The following is a 20,489-nucleotide window of genomic DNA, read 5'->3' as shown; positions in this document are numbered from 1 at the left end:
AAGCCTAATTCCTTAAATTAACATTTTAATATACTTACATCTTCCATATTTATACTATTCATCAATTCTGCTAATCCTGTGATTTCTTCAAGATAATTTGGATCACAGAAGACTTTGAGAAGAAAATCAAATCCATTTTTTTCATACATCTGCAAGACCTATCAAATTAAAGAAAAATTAAGCACCTTTATACATAAATCATACAATGTTTGTAAGTGGGTAAGAGTGCTTAAATTCAAAGAACATGTGATTAATCACACTTTTGCTGGTTATCCATAGTCACAGATAATACACTATTACCATGCTAATGGGTAATTTCCTGCAAATTTCATTATCAGTTTTTTATATAATTGTGTGGAAAACTCAGGCTACAGGAAAATATCTTCTTGCATCATTCTTAAAAAATTCACTCAGTAATACAGAACAAAACGATTAGCCAATACTTTATTTTTGAACTAATGAACAAGATGGTAAACCGTTGAGCCACATCATCACAATAGATCAAATATGAATACCTGACATAATTTCTGAATGGAAGCAGCAGTCTTTGGATTGACAACACATAACAATAAACAATAACAATGAAATACATGAAAATGAATAAAAATTAAATTCAAACAGCAATCTCAACTTCTGAAGTATGACAACTATGTTCTCTGAGAGATACACTGCTTTGCTGATGAACTTAATAAAACAAACAGTAGCAATAATCACTGCTATATATTATAAGAGTTTAGAAAATTTCACTACACAGTGCAGAATAAATGCAACAGTAGGCTGCCTGCCAGAGTATTATTGCTTCATAATTATTGCCAGAGTACTATTGCTTCATTTGAAGCCTCATACTGCTGCTCAAACACAAACTCTGATCAAAACATTTATTTGGCTATCAACAATTGGATCTCTCTTATAAAACACTAATCTGGTAAATTTAATAAGTTTACTTTTGGGAAACATTTCTAAATTGACACAGAAATGAAAACAACAGCTCAGAAACAGCCATACCTCAGCATAGAACTCTACAAAAAAATTTCGCATATGCTTTGACGTTTCAATACTTAAAAAGTATGCAGAATCTGAACAAAAAAATATATTCAAAATGTTTAATAGTTTATTTTTTGTACTAAAATTATCCTTACATAAAAATTCATGGGATTCTTTAAAACGCTTTGTCAGATATGAAATACTTTCATCACAATAAATTGCAAATGATTTCAGAAACATGTAAGGTAATTATGAATTTTTTTTAAAATGGAAGAAATTTTATTGCAGGGATATATTAGACTTTTAGGAATAATTGAAGAGGTATTATCTAAAAACAGTCTGAGAACCACTAATCAGAGTATTTAACTGAAGTTCTGATAAATTTACATATTACCTCTGAATTAAACATTTTCAAGAGAAATCAAATTAATTTTCACCATTTAAATCTAAAATTAAATTTAAAAAGTGATAAAAAATATTTTTTAATTTCTTTCTAATATGAAATTATCTATAGTTAAATTAATTAAAATATTTAAATAAAGGAAAATGAACACATGCATTAATTTATCAAATATTGAGAAACACAGTTTTATTTATTTTTATTTCTAATACATTTAATTTTTAAATAATAAACAAAATCATTATTTTCATTTTCTTGCTCACCACTCAGAAATATAACTAAGTACAGAATTGCTTGAATATGGATTGCATTTTAAGTTCAGGTTCCACAAATATATTTAACTGCATCCAACTTGATTAGCGTTCGTTTTTATTGCAGTATCTAAAATTATAGAATTTCTCAAGTCATATATTAGTAAATCCTATGAAGTTGTTTTATTAACGTTTAAATAGGAATTACTAGGCAGTCAGAATAATTATTGCCACTCAGTGATATATCTACAATTCTCAGTTGCTGCATATAATGAAATATTTCAACTTTACGTTTGGAAAATTCAAATTATTTTCTTTTAATTCAGAAAGCTGTTTCATTTTCTTTAGAATCCATGCCACAGCAATTTTCATTCCTGTTTGTTACTTTTCCATAACTGAACCTAGAGCTGCATCCAAGCGTAGGAGGCTTATCTACCCGAAATTACAGCATTTGTTTTATACTTTACTAGCGGAAGTACCCGATGGCACTCAAGTTAGATTGAGAGTAATGTATCTAACAACAGAGAGTATGACACCGCTGAATCCTTCTCTAATAATGATGCAAAAAGTACACTTCACAGTCATACATTTTCTAGTCTGCAATATGGAACCCATATAAAAAACTTTGATAGAAAAATAAGCTAACTCTCTCTTATTATATCAGCAGCAATGGCCTGCAGTTTTTAATGATTTTCGTCCTTCTAATCAAATAGTCCTAAAAGCTTAAGTTCCATCTAATATTTCACCTAGATTCAATTTTAGTCAATTAAATGTGGCAAAAAATTTATTATAATTGATCAGAAATCAAAAACGCAAACACACAGCCAGACATTCTTCTTTACATGTATAGATTTTGTAAAAGTTACAAATTTTTTATTAACAAAATCTACGATTTGAAAGCGAGCAGTAGCAACACTTTTCCAAACAAAGCCTTTTTATCTCCAACACCTGAGACTGTTGCCACTCAAAAAAATGAGTGTGAAAATGAGCACTTTCAGAGTTTTTAACTAGTATTTTGGCTTACTAAAGTCCTATGAAGATGAGAATAGTCGAAATGGCTTCACACGAATTTTTGGAATCAGGAATAATGTATTTAATGTTTAACAATGCTATTTTTATTTCAGCGTAAAACTTAGAAATTTGTTATTAACAAACTCTTATGATTTGAAAGCGAGCAGTGGCAACAACTTTCGAAATAAAGCAGATTTTCATCTCCAGTTTGCAAGGCTGTTGCCACTCGGAAAAATGATAGCAAAAATGATAATTTTTCCAAGTTTTTAATTAATATCTCCCCTCCTTTTTTTTTTTTTTTTTTTTTTTTAAGTGGACGTTGACCTTTTTCCGGACCCAGAAAAAAACTGTAGTGCTTTATTTTTATTCAAATTTTCATGTATGTTCTTTGTGTTAGACTGTTAACCACCAAATTTTAATTTATTTAATTGTTGTAAATTGTAAATATTGTAATGGTTTTTTTTAAAATTTTATGGAATGCTGCATGACTTAAATCATTAATAATTTATAATCTTAATTTTGAAATTTCATAACTCCTATTTACATACAATACAAATATATTTTATCACAAAAATATTTCCCATTATTAAATCACAAAAATATTTCCCATTATTTAAATTTCAGGAATTGAAATCACAAAATTTTAATTATATCAATAAAACAACTGTCAGTTTCGAATACAATACAATATGTTAACTTGATTCAATTAATAAGGTTTTAAGAAGCTAGAAATACTTCAAAATTAATAAAATGAAGAGCTTGCCTTATCAGAACATGCAGTGCATCTATCAAATGCTTTACTTGTCAAAATGGCATTTTGAAATTTATCTAAGTGTCCCCGAATCTGATGGGGAACTATACCAAGATCAGTGGTCAGTTCATCACATGAAGTATCATCAGAGCCAGAAGTACTTGCTGGAGCTAATGCCCTAAAATAGATTTATAAATTTTAAGATAATAGTCATAAATTTTTAATTCATTTGCTTACAACTAATTATACATTTTACTACTAAAATTAATAAAATGAACGAGTTCAGCAAAGCATAACTCAAAGACGAACGAGGATCAGATAATAATGCACAATTGGAAACACCATCATCATGTGCAAATGAACACATAAGATGAGGAATGAAAGACCAACTTGAAAGCGAAGATTATTATTTCATTTCCCAAAATATAACAATTATGATATTAAGAGAAGTCACAGAAGGTCACCAAGTGCAATACATGCTTGACAGCACTGCAAGGTATCACGGATGTTTTGAAATATTCTAAGTCTCGCAATAAGATTCTTCTCAATGCCCAAGGTTATATTGTACAGCAGAACTTACACATAAAACCAGAAAAAATATCAATACAGGATAGGTTTCATGAAGGCGAATATACAGATCATCATGCCCCATTCATTCAAATGTCCCATTTAAGTGCCCCTGAATGGCACAATTGAAATGGGCTGTGTTCCCATAATGCCGGTTCATCAACAGTTTAAGCAAGACTCCCTCTAAACAAAAAATCTTAAAGTTATGTTTATACAAATGAAGAGGCAAGCGATATAAACCTATCAAATGGTCTCCCAAAAGCAGGGTCAAACATTAACATCAAACTGATTACGCTGCAGTTATGCGCATTGTAGCAACCTTCCCTGGTGAAGTATGCCTCGTGTATGAAAAAAGTCCAATAAGGAGCTCCCTGTACCCTTTTTCAGGTGCTATTGAACAAAAATAACCTTCTCAGAATAACTGTCAAGCTGCAATAGCTATACATGCTGCTCATGGCATGGGTGCAATTGGTTCGAGTACAGGATCATCCAGATGGTGGTTTGGGAAAGATCAAATTGAGTAATAATTGCTTGTTTTCTGCATGAAAAAGCACCATCTATTTAATTACAGACGTTTATGCCGTTCATCCATAATTCATGGCATGTTTCTTGAATGAGACCATCTCCCATAATTTTTTATGCAACAGTTCCCACATTTAATAGTTTGGAATAACAGCTCATCAGACAGTCCTCATACAAGTGCGTAGTGGTTCGACCATTACTATTAGCAGTTCCAAATGCGGGATGCGTAGCTGCTAACTCTGTAGTTGTGAAACCTTTCATCATACTAATTCTGTGAGCAGCTGCCCACAGAGTTAGTGATTAGTAACTGCCATAACCAATGAGCCTTGATTCGAATCCTGGAGAAGGCACGGAAGAATATAAAGTCTGTGTGGAAAAGGGGAACTCAAAATACATGGTGAGCTGAAATCTTCTTGAGAGGTTGGTGGTAAGGGAAGAGGAATGGGAGACCATTGGACTGCCAGTGTGTTCTTCTCAAAATGATGGTGGAACTGCACAGTTAGCATAGCAGACTATACATGTATGGCCAATGGTGAAATTCTGGTATCCTGCACATTTGTACCTGTACCTCTGTAAGCAACCACCCCAGAAAGTATTGTGGTTAGTAATACTGACTGCCATACTGATGAGTCTGGGCTTTTAAATCCCAGAAAGGGCATGGATGGTTGCAAGTGCATAGTGTTTATGCAGCAAAAGAGCACTCAAAATGCACAGCGAGCAGAAAGTCCTCTACTGTGGTAAGGAAAGAGGGTTTAGAAAATAAGGTAACTATGTTCACTTTACTATCTACAGCATAAGAAAGTTCCTTTTCTATTATTTCTTTAAACGCTGTTTATTTCTAAACTAAAAATTGTGACACTAGGTGCATACTCTTGCAACACATCTCTTCCTGAGAAAAAATTTCTTTCAGCTGTTAATGAACTCCTCAATGAATGATCTGATAATAAATAGTTTCAAAATTATTGGCATTTAAGAAATTCTCTGCAAAAATTGGTAGATTTCTGCAATTTCAGTATTTTAAATATCTGCAGTTTCCCTGCTTCCTGAAAAACTTTTTCAACATCAAATCTTGTGCCAAACTTTTCTAAAAATTCTCACTCAATTACCAGTCTGTGTTCACTCAATTCTTAAGTCTGTGTCAACGAAATATTCACAAGAAAATCTATATATATACAAATATTCAGCATGAAGGACGACATCCAGCCACACACATGCTAGTGAAGGACACATACAACCTGCTACTAGAACAAAAAAAGCCATTTAGAAGAAAGACTTCATAATAAGTAATCATATTATAGTGATTATTATGACTGTTCATTTCACAAAGTTCAGTGCCTTTCTGAGATAAATCCAAGTTTCTCTACAGAAATAAGATGAAAATGCTGATTAGATAATTTCATGTTTAGGGATTACCTCATAGAAAATAACCTGTTTTTGAGGAATATATTGTACAAAAATTATTTCTGTTAATTTATTATATTTTTCATCACATCCACAAATTTAGTACAGGATTTTTAAAAATCACCTTTTTGGATGCTGAAAAATGCTAACCATGAGTTCTACAACAAGAGCAGCTGCCATAAATGATACACCAGGCCTAGTCACAGTGCACTGCTGATCAAGGGTTCTATCATGTGTTGACTAAAGAAGCAAAAAAATTATACTTTTTATTAATAATAAATTTAAAATAGATATCTATAGCACATTCCTCTTTTTGCAAAAATGTCACAGAAAATTTTAAACAAATAACAACCAAAATAAATTTTTGTAGCAAATCTTTGTTAGTTAGTTAATATATATATTAATTAAATAAAAATCAATCACTAAAAATACTAAATTATATTTTAGACATTACAATATCTTACAATATTCACATTTAAATTCACTGGAAATTTGATTAACAATACCATGCATATATAGAGATTTTAATTTACTGGGTCTTCAAAGTTGAACCGAAAATGCTTATCTTTTATTTATCCTATAAGTATCCTAGGTTTACAGGGTGTATCAATACAGCAGTGACAAACTTTTAGAACAGATAGAGTATACCTAGATGATGGGAACTCACACAGGAATGCATGGTTGGAAATGCTTTCCTGGCGCAGTAGAGATGACACAAAAGTCAAGAAAGAAAGGGTACAAACAAGGTGAGAAAACATGTTTATTATTCGGAATACAGAAGAAACAACATAAAGAGACAATGATCATCATCAAAAAAGATGTTCGAAATTAACGACCCGGACCACGATGCAGGAACCGTGCGTCATGCATCTTCCATGGAATCTTTCATTCGTGATGCAGATCTTCCATGTGCCACAGAAGTGAGACCTGCATCACAGTCCGGAATTGTAATTTTGAATTTCTTTAATGACGATCATTGTTTGCTTTTGTTCTTATTTGTATGCTTCCACTGTACTAAACATAATAAAACATGTTTTGTCTCACTGTTTTTCTCCTTCTCTTTTTGTATTTGTCTTGTCACCACTGCGCTAAGAAAGCATTTCTGACCATGCATTGCTATGTGATTTCCCATCGTCTAGGTATACTTTATCTCTCCAAAAAGTTTGTCGACACTGTACTGATACACCCTGTATACCAAAGCTAATACAATATTCAAAATACTTTTTACTTTTAGAGGATTCAGTCTACACAAGGGAGAAAATTAACTTTATTTTGCTCATTGCAGATATTTTTAATTATCTTGTTTACTTTACCTTAACTATGTATGGGAGATCACTTCTCTAATATTGAGATTTATGTTGCTACTTTTTAATGACTAACCAAGAAAATAATTTAAACAATGAGGACATTTTAAAATTGCAAAATATAATCAAATTTTTTAATAACTTTGAAAATTCATATTTCAGTCATTTATAGATATGTATTTGTTAATATTTAAAAAACTATTTCCTATAATTATTTTTGTAGGTATAAGACAATTTAATAGCTGCAAGCAATACACATTTTACTAAATTTATTAATTACCTATAAAAATTTTAACAAAACTGATAACATACATTTCCTGGTGCCACAATATCATTGCAGAAATAACATCCCAAATCACCACCCTCAATTATTTTTGGACAGAAATCATCACCACAAGCTCCAGTTTCAAATTTCTTCATTCCATGCCTCATTATCAAAAAAGTATCAAAGCCCAGTGCAGCATTTAAGACAATCTGGCCCAAAAAAAATTTTTAAAATGCAATATTTTCACATAACTTAAATTCGATAAATTGAAAAACTTATCATTGTACATGACACTATAAAAGAACTATACGATGATAAAACAACTATAATATGACTCTACAAATACTATAAACTATATATGATAAAATAACTATAATATGACTCATAAAAATACTATATTATAGAACAAAAATAACAGTATATATATTAAAGAAAACTGAAGAATATCAAGATATAAGATACATACTGTTTGGCCTCAACACAAAAGAATGTTAAAAAAGTTTTGCCTTGAGTAAGCAATTTTATTATACGAAAGCAAATACCCTCCTAATTCAAAGATATAATAAACAGAGCCATACTTAGATATTACTTTACCCGAGAAAAAGAATAATAAGTATGTATAATCCAACACACAATTCAGAATCAAATGCATGCAATTTTTCATTTATTATATTTTAAGACAACTCTTATGATGGTATCACAGCATTAAAACTGTTATAGCAATTTTTAATACTAATTTTGATCCAAAAAATAATAACTGCACATATGATGATTTATGTTTTTAAAATAAAAAAAAAAAAAATTAAGTCAAAAAAATTTACACAACAGTATAATACAAAAATATTGCATTAATTTCCAAGGTATTTTATTTAATAAGTATTCTTGATTTTACTGAAGTGAAAATGACAGTTCTTTTTTGTATATTTTCATGTCATTGTGAAAGATGAATATCCATCAAACCTGACAGTACCACAGTGCCAACCATTTCTTACGATACAATTACCTTTAGCGATTCTTTGCAGCACTTTAATGGTCTCAATTTTAACAGTTACTGTCAACAGCAGGCAGCTTGTCATTCGATCATGCCTAGCAGGACCATCTTTCAGAAAGATGATATCTAGCTGGATATAGAATAATCATCAAAATATTATCTGCATTGTTTTATAACCCAACTTAATTGCTAGATCTTCAAAGTTCATCAAAGTAAACACATATGGGAGAACTTCTAAAATAACTGTGTGAAACCTGGAAGAAAATCTGGAGAACTGCATTCATTTTTAGCATGAGTGCATGCTATATCAAATATACCGTTTCTAAAGACAGCTGAAAATCAAACAAATACATATTGATTCTGGTACCTAATTCTGATAAGCCATCTAACTAATTGCCTTCCATCTTTGACTTTAAAACATTATTTACCATTCTATATGCACATTTGTGTTTTACCACAGAGTGCCTAATTTAAAAATAATAATTGTCAGAAGAAGTTCAAACTCACCTTTCCTTTAGATGCTCCTATTAAAGATGGTAACCATCTACTTTCTCGTGTATCCATCAAAAGAAATATCACATCATGTGAATCTATTAATTCTTCTATTTGCTTTACATCTGATCGAATATTATCTACCACTATAATCATAAAATAAAATAATTTCACCACAAATTTACAAAACCATTGATTTTCAAAGTTAATATTTAAAGAGAACATATAATCAAAAAAAGCACATAAAAAATTTAGGTGATTGAAAGTTCTATTAGCATTGCTTAACTATTACCCAAAAGAAAAACATGTGACCAAATTTAAATTCAAAAAGGCAAATTTAAAAGAAATATGCATATTGAACAAAGCATTCAGACTGAAAGCACACATAAATAGACACTTCTGTAAATACAGAATGCATTATGGATATAAATATTTGTGGTTAGTTGATTGTATTTTGATTGTATTCTGTGTATATTTACTATGTTACACATTTATTTATTTGCTTATTTAATGCATTCAATGTAATTACTTTAACGTGTATTTTTATTTAATCAACTTTGTCATCATGTTTATGTTTGTATGAATTTAGCATATAAAGTTGTAGGTCTTGTAATTCTGAATCACCACTGAAAGCAGCTCTATTAGAAACTGGGATACAAGCAGAAAAACGTCTAATAGATATCAGCAACATTTGACAGCTTTCTGGAAATTTTCACTAAAATATATTTCACAGCCACAGGAGCAATTTTCACTATAGCTTCTGGAAGCTATAACAGCTTCTGTTGCAATTCAACTCTTGCTGAGATCCGATGGCTGAGTGATGTCATCTCGAACTATGAACTCTCGCTAGAGATCACGAGAACTCGGAACTGAGAAGTCGCACGCTGCGTCGTGCGAACATTTAAACCTTTTCATCATGGTAAATATTCTGTAACCTGTTTGCGTCTTTATTAAATATGTTTGTGTAAAGAAAGTATTAATCATTTATGGATTATCTCTCTCAAGATTTGGCAGATGGAGTTGCACAGAGGACAACAACCAATGGCCCTGGCAGAACCCATTGGAACAAGGTAAGCAGTTTTGTTTCACCTTGATTAATTAGTTAGAAGTAACGATAACAATAAGGATATAAATAATAATATTGTGTTGCCTTAACGTGGGGCCATTGGGTTGAATTTGAACTGAAATTTAACAGATTTTGCTTAAGGAAAAACATGGATTTAGAAAAATTAAAAAAGAAACAATCTGCTATAAGAGCAGTAGTTACAAGGCTGATAAATAAGATAGAAACAGAAACTGCTAATGAGAGGGATAAAAATGTAATTGAAGAAACGGTTGCTCAGTTAATTAGTAAAGAAGAAAAACTAATCTTAGCAGATAATGGTATTGAAGCTTTAATTGATGTAACAAATTTAGAAGATGAAATAATGTCTAGAGAAGAGTATAAAAGTAAAATTATTATTTGGAAATTATGCGCGAAAAGATATGTAGATACTAATCCACATAGCGCTAATTCTACTTCATATGGAACTGTCACTGAATCGCAGAACAAAATTCAACTCCCCAAATTGACACTGGAAACATTTTCTGGAAAGGATGTGTGCAGTTGGCCCGGGTTTTGGGCACGATTTGAGACAGCGTACACGAAAACGAAAGTCTACATGCGGTAGATAAATTTAAAATCAATTCTTACTTCCGATGCAGAAATTGCAATACAAGGGTTGACGTTAACAGCCGAGAATTACGAGAAGGCTGTGAAAATATTAAAAGATCGCTTTGGATGCAAAGAACTAATAATAGATACCCATATGAACAATTTATTAACTCTGACTCCGGTTAAAAAGTCTTGTAATGTGACAGAACTTTGAAAATTATATGATCGTTGTGAAGTACAAATTAGAGAATTAGAATCGTGTAATATCTTACTGGATTTGTACAGTATCTTATTGTATCCGATATTAATAAAGGTGATTCCGAATGATTTAGCACTAGAATTTAATAGGAAATATGAAGATGATAATCAGACAAAAATTACGAATTTGCTCAATTTTCTAAGAAAAGAAATAGAAAGTCAAGAATGTACAGGATTTTTAGTTAAGCCAACAGATTCTGAAGTCACCGAAAGGAAATCCCATTTTGAAAATAAGCGGCAGTTTCGAGAACGTTTTCGAGACAGCGAAAGAAATCGGGACTATAATAAGGGTAGAATTCCTTCAGCGGCAGCGTTAAACACATCACTATCTAATAGCTGTTTATTCTGTTCTGAAAATCATACTTCAGAATCATGTCAAAAGACTGTGCCAGAGAAAAAGGAAGCGTTAAAGCGAAGTGGAATTTGTTTCGTGTGCCTCAAAAGACAACATTTAGTGAGGATGTGCAAATCGAAACTAACTTGTGGTCCATCCAAAGGGCAGTAGTCTCCTCTGTTTCTGATTGCGCAACAGCAAATAACTCATTTCTTCTGACAGCACGAGCTAAAATTATAAACACAGGCAGTTGGCGCCAGCAAAGCATTCGCTTGTTGTTTGATTTAGGATCGTAGCGAACATTTATTAGAGAGGACATCTGTAAGAAATTAAAACTTCCCGTTATTGGAGAAGAAAAAATAAAAATATTCTCTTTCGGTTGCACGACGTCTGAAACGCAGAATGTTAAAAAACCCAGGCTCATTTTGCGTAATTCGAAGAATCGATATGAAATCAAAATAGAAGCTTTAATTATTCCTGTCATTAATGGATCACATATTCTTTCCTCTAGAAATGAAATAGTTGATCTTATTAAAAAAACATGGCATACAACTTTCCGATGAATGGGGACAAGGGAATAAACCGCCGAAAATTTCTTTGCTGATAGGAGCGGATTTTTATTGGAAAATAGTTACGGGTAAGGTTCACAGACTGTCTAATTCCTTAGTAGCGGTTGAAACAAAATTGGGTTGGACCATCAGTGGAACAGAAAGGGCTTATGGAATTTTCCCAAGTAATGTGAATACTATGAAAGTTGTGGTTCATGATAAATAAAGATACACAGAATGAATCGCTGTCTAGGTTGCTGAAGAATTGATTCTATGGGGATAAATTACGATTCGTATAAGGAACTCGAATTACAAGATAATTTAGTTTTTGATAATTTCAAAAGATCTGTGAAATTTGAAAACAATCATTTCATTGTTCGCCTTCCCTGGAATCATAATTCAAATGAACTAAAAGATAATCTGGAGATTGCTAAAATTAGATTTAAGAGTTTAAATCGTAGATTTCAGAATAATCAACAGTTCTATGACAGATATCGCGAAGTAATTGATAAGTACTTAAAAGAAGGAATCACCGAAGAGACTAACATTGAAATTGGACCAAAAACGTATTTTATGCCGCATCAAGCCATTATAAGAGAAAAGAAGGAAACTACAAAACTCCGTGTGGTTTTTGACACTTCATCACATGCGGAGAATTGTTTGTCATTAAATGACTGTTTACATTCAGATCCCAAGATGTGTCCAGACATACTGAAATTGCTCCTTAAGTTCCATCAAAATCAAATTGCGTTTACAGCTGACATCGAACAAGCATTTTTGCAGATTTCTCTTGCTGATGAAGACAGAAACACAGTCAAGTTTCTATGGAACGATGGTGAATTAAATGGAACCAAAATAAAGGCTCTTCATATGACAAGGGTAATTTTTGGAGCAACATCTAGCCTGTTTCTTCTCAAAGCAACTCTTAATGTACACGCTGACAAATACAAGTCGCAATATCCGAAAGTATTTTCCATGCTAACTGAAAATATGTATGTTGACGACTTAATCGCTGGAGCAAATAGAGAATCAGAAGTATTCCAGGAGTACTGAAAGAAGGTAGATTTAACATGCGGAAGTGGAAAACGAATGAAACGAATTTACAAAGGGTATGGAATGAAGAAGATTTTTCACACGATTTGACTTGTTCTAAAGTATTGAGATACATATGGAATAGGTCAAATGATACATTTTTGATAGAAATTGAAGATTTGGTAAAAGATGCCAAAAGAATAAATAACATACCCACTAAAAGAGAAATCTTGAGATTTGTAGGACGTTTCTTTGATCTACTGGGGTTTTTAAATCCATACACCATTCGAGCTGGGATTTTATTGCAAGATTTATGGGAACAAAAGATAGCATGGGGCACTGAAATACCAGAAAATCTCAGAAAGAATTGGCAAAGCTGGTGTGATGAATTAGCTCATATTTCTAGTTTGGAAATACCAAGACATCAGTTTGCAGGTGCTGGGAAAATGGATATAAAGGATAGTTTACAGTTACACTGTTTCACAGATGCGAGTCAGAAGGCCTATGGGGCTGTTCTGTATTTTCGTTATTCGAAAAATGGAGTCATTCATACAAGTTTCATTACATCACGAGTAGCACCTTTGAAAAAATTATCGCTTCCCAGATTGGAATTAATGGGTGCTTTGATAGGCTCAATGCTTGTCAAAATACATCCAAAAGAAACTTCAGGACATTGATTTAATTGTACATATGTGGACTGATTCTAGTGTAACGTTACACTGGATTAGAAGTGATGTGAAAAGGTGGAAGCCATTCGTTCAGAACAGAGTGAAGGAAATACAGAAGAATTCAGATGTCTTGAACTGGAGATATACGCCTGGTGAACATAATCCAGCTGATTTACTAACTAGAGGTGAAAATGTCAAACATCTGAAACAGAATAGCGTATGATGGGAAGGGCCCACGTGGTTAAAGGAAGAAATGGAACACTGGCCAAAACCAAATTTATGTTCCACAAAGAACATTGAAGATTCCAACAAGGAACTAAGAAAAACATCGAAGGAAGTTTTCATAAATTCATGCGTTACCGAACCTTCCGAAGATTTATCTAAAACCCAAAATTACAGCAATTTACACCGAATTTACCGAATTACTGTGTGATGCTTAAGGTTCATCAACAATGTTAAAAATACCTCGAAATTATCAGGATGTTTGCAGGTTACTGAGTTGGAAATGGCAGAAACTTATTGGATCAAACGTGTTCAGGAGCGAAATTTCACAAATGAAATACGGGCATTGAAGAAAAACGAGGAATTAGGTTCAAAATCAAAACTGAAGTCCCTCAGTCCATTTGTAGACGAAAGTGGTGTAATTCGTGTTGGTGGACGATTAGAAAATTCAAATTTGTATTACAAACAAGCACATCCAATCGTGTTGCCTGACAAAGATCATTTGACTGATCTAATTATTCTTCACAGTCATCAGGTGGTAGGGCACGGAGGAATAGCAGATACTTTAAATCAGATAAGAGATAAATTTTGGTTGCTGAAGGCTCGTCGAAAAATTAAAATTGTTCTGAACAATTGCAACGTCTGCAAAATATTTCGAACTAAACCTGTCATGCAAGATATGGCCCCTCTCCCACCAGACAGATGCCGAGAAGACTTTTCGTTTGAAAACTCCGGAATAGATTATGCGGGTCCACTGTACGTCAAAAGTGGAAGAGAATTATCTAAGACATACGTTTTGCTGTTTACCTGTGCTGTAACTAGAGCCGTGCATTTCGAACTTACAGCTGACCTTTCCACAGAAATATTTTTGCTTGCATTTAGACGGTTCGTAGCGAGAAGAGGTTTGTGCCGAATAGTGTATACCGACAACACCAAAACCTTTAAGAGAGCGAAAAAAGAATCAGAGCTATTGAACGAGGTGATGAAAAGCAATAAAGTTCAAGACGAGTTCTCTAAGCAAGGAATCAAATGGAAATTTATAGTTGAGAGAGCGGCATGGTGGGGAGGCTTTTGGGAGCGTATGGTTCAGTCTCTGAAAGCTCTTCTGAAAAGAATCTTAGGCAAATCATCCTTGACATACAGGGAATTAGAGACAGTCGTAACAGAAGTGGAAGCTATATTGAACTCCAGACCTTTATCATTTACATACTCAGATCTAGGAGAGCCAGAATCTTTGACCCCCGGTCACTTCTTAATAGGAAGACGATTACTAGCATTGCCACAAGGAAGCTCTAAATTAACTTCAACAAAGGAGAGTCTTACACGTTGATTTAGACATCAACAGATACTGGTAGAAAGAATCTGGCGAAAGTGGAGGCAGGATTATTTGATGAATTTAAAATCTGCTCATCATTCTAAACTGGCGAAAACATGAACCTGTTTGAAAAAAGGAACTATTGTATTAGTGCATGAAGATAAAATTCCAAGGCTGATGTGGAAGATGGGCATCATAATGGAAGTCTTTCCTGGGAGAGATTGCAAGGTGAGAGCCTGTGCTCTCCACTTGCCCAATGGCCATACGATTAAAAGACCAGTGCAACTACTATATCCAGTGGAGCTGGAATGTAATAAGGACAATTACAGCAATTGTCCTTCCGGGCGGGAGGATGTTGCAATTCAACTCTTGCTGAGATCCGATGGCTGAGTGACGCCATCTCGAACTATGAACTCTCGCTAGAGATCACGAGAACTCAGAACTGAGAAGTCGCACGCTGCGTTGTGCGAACATTTAAACCTTTTCATTATGTAAATATTCTGTAACCCGTTTGCATCTTCATTAAATATGTTTGTGTAAAGAAAGTATGAATCATTTATGGATTATCTCTCTCAAGATTTGGCAGATGAAGTTGCACAGAGGACAACAACCAATGGCCCTAGCAGGATCCATTGGAACAAGGTAAGCAGTTTTATTTTACTTTGATTAATTAGAAGTAACGATAATGATAAGGATATAAATAATAACAGCTTCCAAAAGGTTGGGCAGACATATATATATATATAATAATGAGTGCATTTTATTTATGTGAAGAGTTCAACTCAGTTGAATAGTTCAGAATTATGCAGTTAATGTTAGAATTTATTCCAAGTTTATTCTGTGACACTTTCTGCACGTTAAGAATAATATGACTTATTTCTATTTTCTGCTTGGGATATTTATAACTGTTTCTTTTGTTGTGAGCTGTTATTTACCTTAAAAAGCACAAATTTTTTCCTATTCACCTGCATAGTTATTAAATGATCTGCATGAAACAACTCATAATACTGATAAAAGGAAGTAGGTTTGAAAAATTGAATAAAAACGCACACAAATATACAAACAGGATACAAAATATGAAATATTTGAAACAGTATAAAAATTAATAAAAGAAAATATATATATACACATTAAAAAAACTGACAGCATAACCTCCAAGAGAAGAATGGAAACAAAGAGACTTCATTAGGCCACTTATAATTATTATAACATCTTTATATAACAAATCTTTTTTTCAATATATACCCATCATTACTTGGGAAACAGTAGAGGCTGCCTTAAAATGTCTGTCAATGGAGCTCATGAATTCTTCTCTATGAGGCTTAGGTCTGAAATTTGATTGAGTAGTTCATTCTTTGAATATTTTGTCTGAAGGAAATCACTGCCAACTACAGGATAAATATTACTGCCCATCAAAATGAAATGAGGATTTAGAGCTCTCTATACATATGCATATATATGTGTGTGTATATACTGTTGCATGTGTACAGGTTCATAATAGATTGAATGCACAAAGATTGATAAAATTTATTTTACCTAAAGGTACACTTTACAGTTCTGGAACTTCCCACAAAAATATTCATACAGCTCTTCACAGCATCCATAGTACAAACAGTAGTTACACTTCAGACTACTAAGAACATTAAACATAATGCACTCCAAAGTACGTTTAAAGAGTGAAACTAACATGGAGATATCTCAGTACTCTGAACCTGGCTGAACTAAACAACTACTACTTCAAAACTGATGCTATTTTTGGTCTTAGTTTTTTCCCTGGCCACCCTGAAATCTGTAGTATTTCTTGATATTACCTGAAGGCATGTGAGGGCCAGATATGGTTAGAGTTACATATAGCATCAATTACATTTATTCAGTTACAATAACTATTATACTTCTACATGAACTGGACCGAAATGTCGTCAAATTTGGCGACTTCTGGCAACAAAAATTAGTCACCAAAATCATTGCCAACTTAGCGATATCTCGCCAATTTAGCGAATAGTAACTTAATTAGTGCTAAATAGACTCACCCCTCTATTCTTACTTTTCTGGCAAGTTTCACTTTTTTAGATTTTCATACTACGTTATATAAAAATATATATATATATGAAAGGTTTCAGATTTTAAATTACGTCCAAAGGGGCATTTTTTTAACATTTTGTGTGTTACCTTTATTTATTAAGTATCATGTTCTTTGCACTTAAACTATAAAATTCAGTTCAACAGTAATATCGCAAAATAATTTTAAAATGAGCATATCTTTAGAATTTCCGATACACAGTTCCAAGCGCTGGAGATAAAAAGTTCCTTGCCCCGTAGAGTGTTGCCATTTCTTGCTTTTAAATTGTTGAGATTGTTAATCAAAAATCATTAAAGTTTTACAAAATATGAAATCAATAATAAGAAAAGTTCTAAATTTCAAATTTGGGTTTTCAGATGCCCATATTTGCAATAGGATTACATCATTCAAAATTGGATGACTATAGGCACCATTGTTTTATCACATTGCAAAAAACATTCATACATTTATGCAGATTCTTCATTATTTAATTTCTTCAATGCAGGACTCTAACATTTGGTGGCAACAATTTGAAAAGTGATACTCCATTAATAGTGATTTGACGCAAAATCGCGAAACGAAAAGAACAGTCCTTCAGGGATAAAGCCCCTCTGAACTAAAAAAAATTACAGTTTCACATAAAATTTCGTTAAAATTATTTATACATGTACAAAATTCATAACAATATATATGTAACCTGACAGAAGTATACATTATCTCCTCCTTATAGCATATAACATTCACAGAAATATGTGCAATACAGCACAAGTATTCCAATGACCACTACAAATTATCCTAGTCCATATCATTAAACTATTCTTTCCTTTAAAATAAACATGTTTTTTTGATTTAATGGGTAATAGTGTGTTCTTAAATTGCCTCCAGATAAACTGATGATACTATTTATAATACCACAAGCTGAATTTCAAGCCATTAGTAAAGAGGAAAAAAGTCTAACTATGTTCATTTTATGAAAGATATTGTCTTCACAACTTTAAACAAATTTCACATGTGCATACTAAAGCAATGAAAACACCTGTGCATCCAAGTAGGCATATTAGGTACCACTGGCTCTTGTTAACTGCTAAGTTTCTGCGCTGATTGGAATTCCAAAGGACAGCACCCTGGGGTGTGGTATGAGGGTCTCTCCAACTCTCCCACCACCAGCAACCTCTTGAGGAAATTTCAGCTTGCTTTGTATTTTCAGTGCCCACTTGCCGCAGAGACACTATATGTTTACAAACATCCATACCTTATCCGTGAATAGAACCTGGGCCCTTCAGAATGGTGTCAGGATCATTAATCACTATCCCTCATCTGGGCTGCAATCAGGCTTTACAGTAAGAACGCAAATTACATGTCTCTTGATATCCAATATGATCAAATTTTCAATATATGATTTTCTTTGAACACACTCCTTCTAATGATCTAGGAAAAGTGTTGCCTGGAATTGGCCACAACTGCTTGGTAGCATACATTCTATGCCTGTTTGTTAATAAAATAAAATACTGATCATCCTTTTTTTTTTTTTTTTTTTTTTTTTTTTTTTTTTGTACAACTTCGTGGGCATCGACTATGGTTAATTTTGACACATCAGAAGTCTCATTAAATTGTTTCCATAACTATATGTCACTTTGGCTGAGTATCACAACTGGAACAACATTCAAACTAGAGTGGCTAAAAGTTGTTCCTACAACCTGAACTCCCAGATACAAGACTACCTACAATCATCCAGCAAACTGAAATACAAACACATATGTACAACATGCAGAATGCAGTTACAAAGTTGCAAACAACTGTTGGCATCCATCGAAAATGAGAGAGGTGTGACATCGTGAATATCCCAGATGCAAGGAAGATCACATTAGTGATGCATCAATCTTTTATTTACATCACTATTAAAACGCATGAAAACAGAGATATAAATTTTAATTTGCACACATTTAGAAATATTAATGTGGCGACACACTGCTTTCTGTGGCAACCCTAACATGCCCAGATGCATCATTATGTCTACCTCTACTTTTCTGTTTGATAGTTAGTTGCATTTAAGATTTTGTAGAATGAGAAATGGCATGAAAAATAAATGTTGGTTTTTAAAAAGTGTCGGCTCAGATTTTCAAACCTATAAATTACTTGTTAAGCAACAAATTTGGCGAGCCTAGAAAGCATGATATTATCGATTTCAACACTTGATAATTTACGAAAATAAGAGAAGTTCCTAGGTGCAAACATGGAGGACTTAGAAACACTAAAACAGAAGCGGAAAGCAATTAGGAGTGCATTTACAAAAACATCTAATAAGTTAGAAAAACTGATACGATCAGATTCTCCGGATTTGGACGATTTAGAAATTTATTTAGATCAAATTTCAGAGAAGTATAAAACTTTACGAAATATGGATAACTCTTTTTTGGAACTTCTATAGAAAAAAGGCTGTACTCAAGAAGAATATGAAAGGGAATTTAGTGCAGCTCAAGAATATTACGATAAATTATCTACGTTGAAAGTAAAAGCCAACAGGAAAAAAGGATAAGTATTCACAGCCTTCTACTGGTTCAACGAATAGCGGTTCGTCATCAGGAATAGTTACGGCCGCAAAACAGAAACTGCCGGAGATCGAACTGGTGAAGTTCGATGGAGACTCCCGAAAGTTGTTGACGTTTTGGATGAGGTTTAGTAAAATACACGAAGATACTCGCATCGACCGGAGAAACAAGTTTCATTATCTACTACAATCTACGAAACCTAAGACTGTCCCAAGAGCAATTGCGGAAAGTTTTCCTGCTATGGAAGAAAATTACGAAAAAGCCATGGAGTATCTCAAAGAACGATTTGGGAATGAAAATGTTTTAATTCAAATTTATGTTAGAGAGCTATTAAAACTGGTAATCAATGACAAACAAAAGATAGACTGATTAACTCTTTATGACAAGTTGCAAACTCAACTATGCGCATTGGAATCGCTCAGTTTAACTACAGATAAATTTGCAATTGTTTTATTTCCTTTAATGGAATCAGCACTTCCTGCTGATTTAATACAAATTTGGGAAAGACACACCTTCAGGTGAGGTACATTACCTGAAACAACAGGTAATAGTGATTTGGAGTCATTAATTGATTTTCTAAAAAGGGAAGTAGAAACTGAATTTAGAGTTAAAATTACCCATGATGTTTTGGGTTCTGATAAAGTAAGTAATAAGAAAAATAAGTTTTTTGACACAAAACCTGTTGTTCCAACTGCATGTGAACTAATTAATGCAAATAGTAGTAATAATAGTAAGTGTAATGAAAATTTTCAAAAGTATAAAAAGTCTGATACTTGTATTTTTTGTGAAAACTCTCATTTGTCTGAAAGTTGTAAGGATGCATCTTTAATGAGTTTAGAATGTAAGAAAGATATCATTAAGAAAAAGAATGTTTGTTTTGTGTGTCTTAAGAAAAACCATACAGCAAATCA

General features: G+C 32.9%; 1 protein-coding gene across 2 annotated transcripts in view; it reads right to left on the bottom strand.

Moving 5' to 3' along the window:
* Atg7 (Autophagy-related 7) overlaps positions 1 to 20,489 on the bottom strand; it is a 60,610-nt gene that overhangs the window by 2,247 nt on the left and 37,874 nt on the right. Inside the window, exons 13-17 of one of the 2 annotated variants that reach the window (XM_085813053.1) lie at positions 8,955 to 9,085; positions 7,504 to 7,665; positions 6,012 to 6,127; positions 3,410 to 3,575; positions 39 to 158 (exon numbers count right to left, since the gene is read on the bottom strand). In XM_085813053.1, coding sequence (XP_085669179.1) covers positions 39 to 158; positions 3,410 to 3,575; positions 6,012 to 6,127; positions 7,504 to 7,665; positions 8,955 to 9,085 — 695 coding nt within the window. The remainder of the gene's footprint in view (positions 1 to 38; positions 159 to 3,409; positions 3,576 to 6,011; positions 6,128 to 7,503; positions 7,666 to 8,954; positions 9,086 to 20,489) is intronic. The other variant, XM_085813054.1, reaches the window with a different exon arrangement.

The sequence above is a fragment of the Stegodyphus dumicola genome, chromosome 3, assembly GCF_044657685.1.
Source record: "Stegodyphus dumicola isolate Sdum_Otavi_A_Nest chromosome 3, ASM4465768v1".
NCBI classification, from domain to species: Eukaryota; Metazoa; Arthropoda; class Arachnida; order Araneae; family Eresidae; genus Stegodyphus; species Stegodyphus dumicola.
This window is presented reverse-complemented; position numbering and strand designations above follow the sequence as displayed.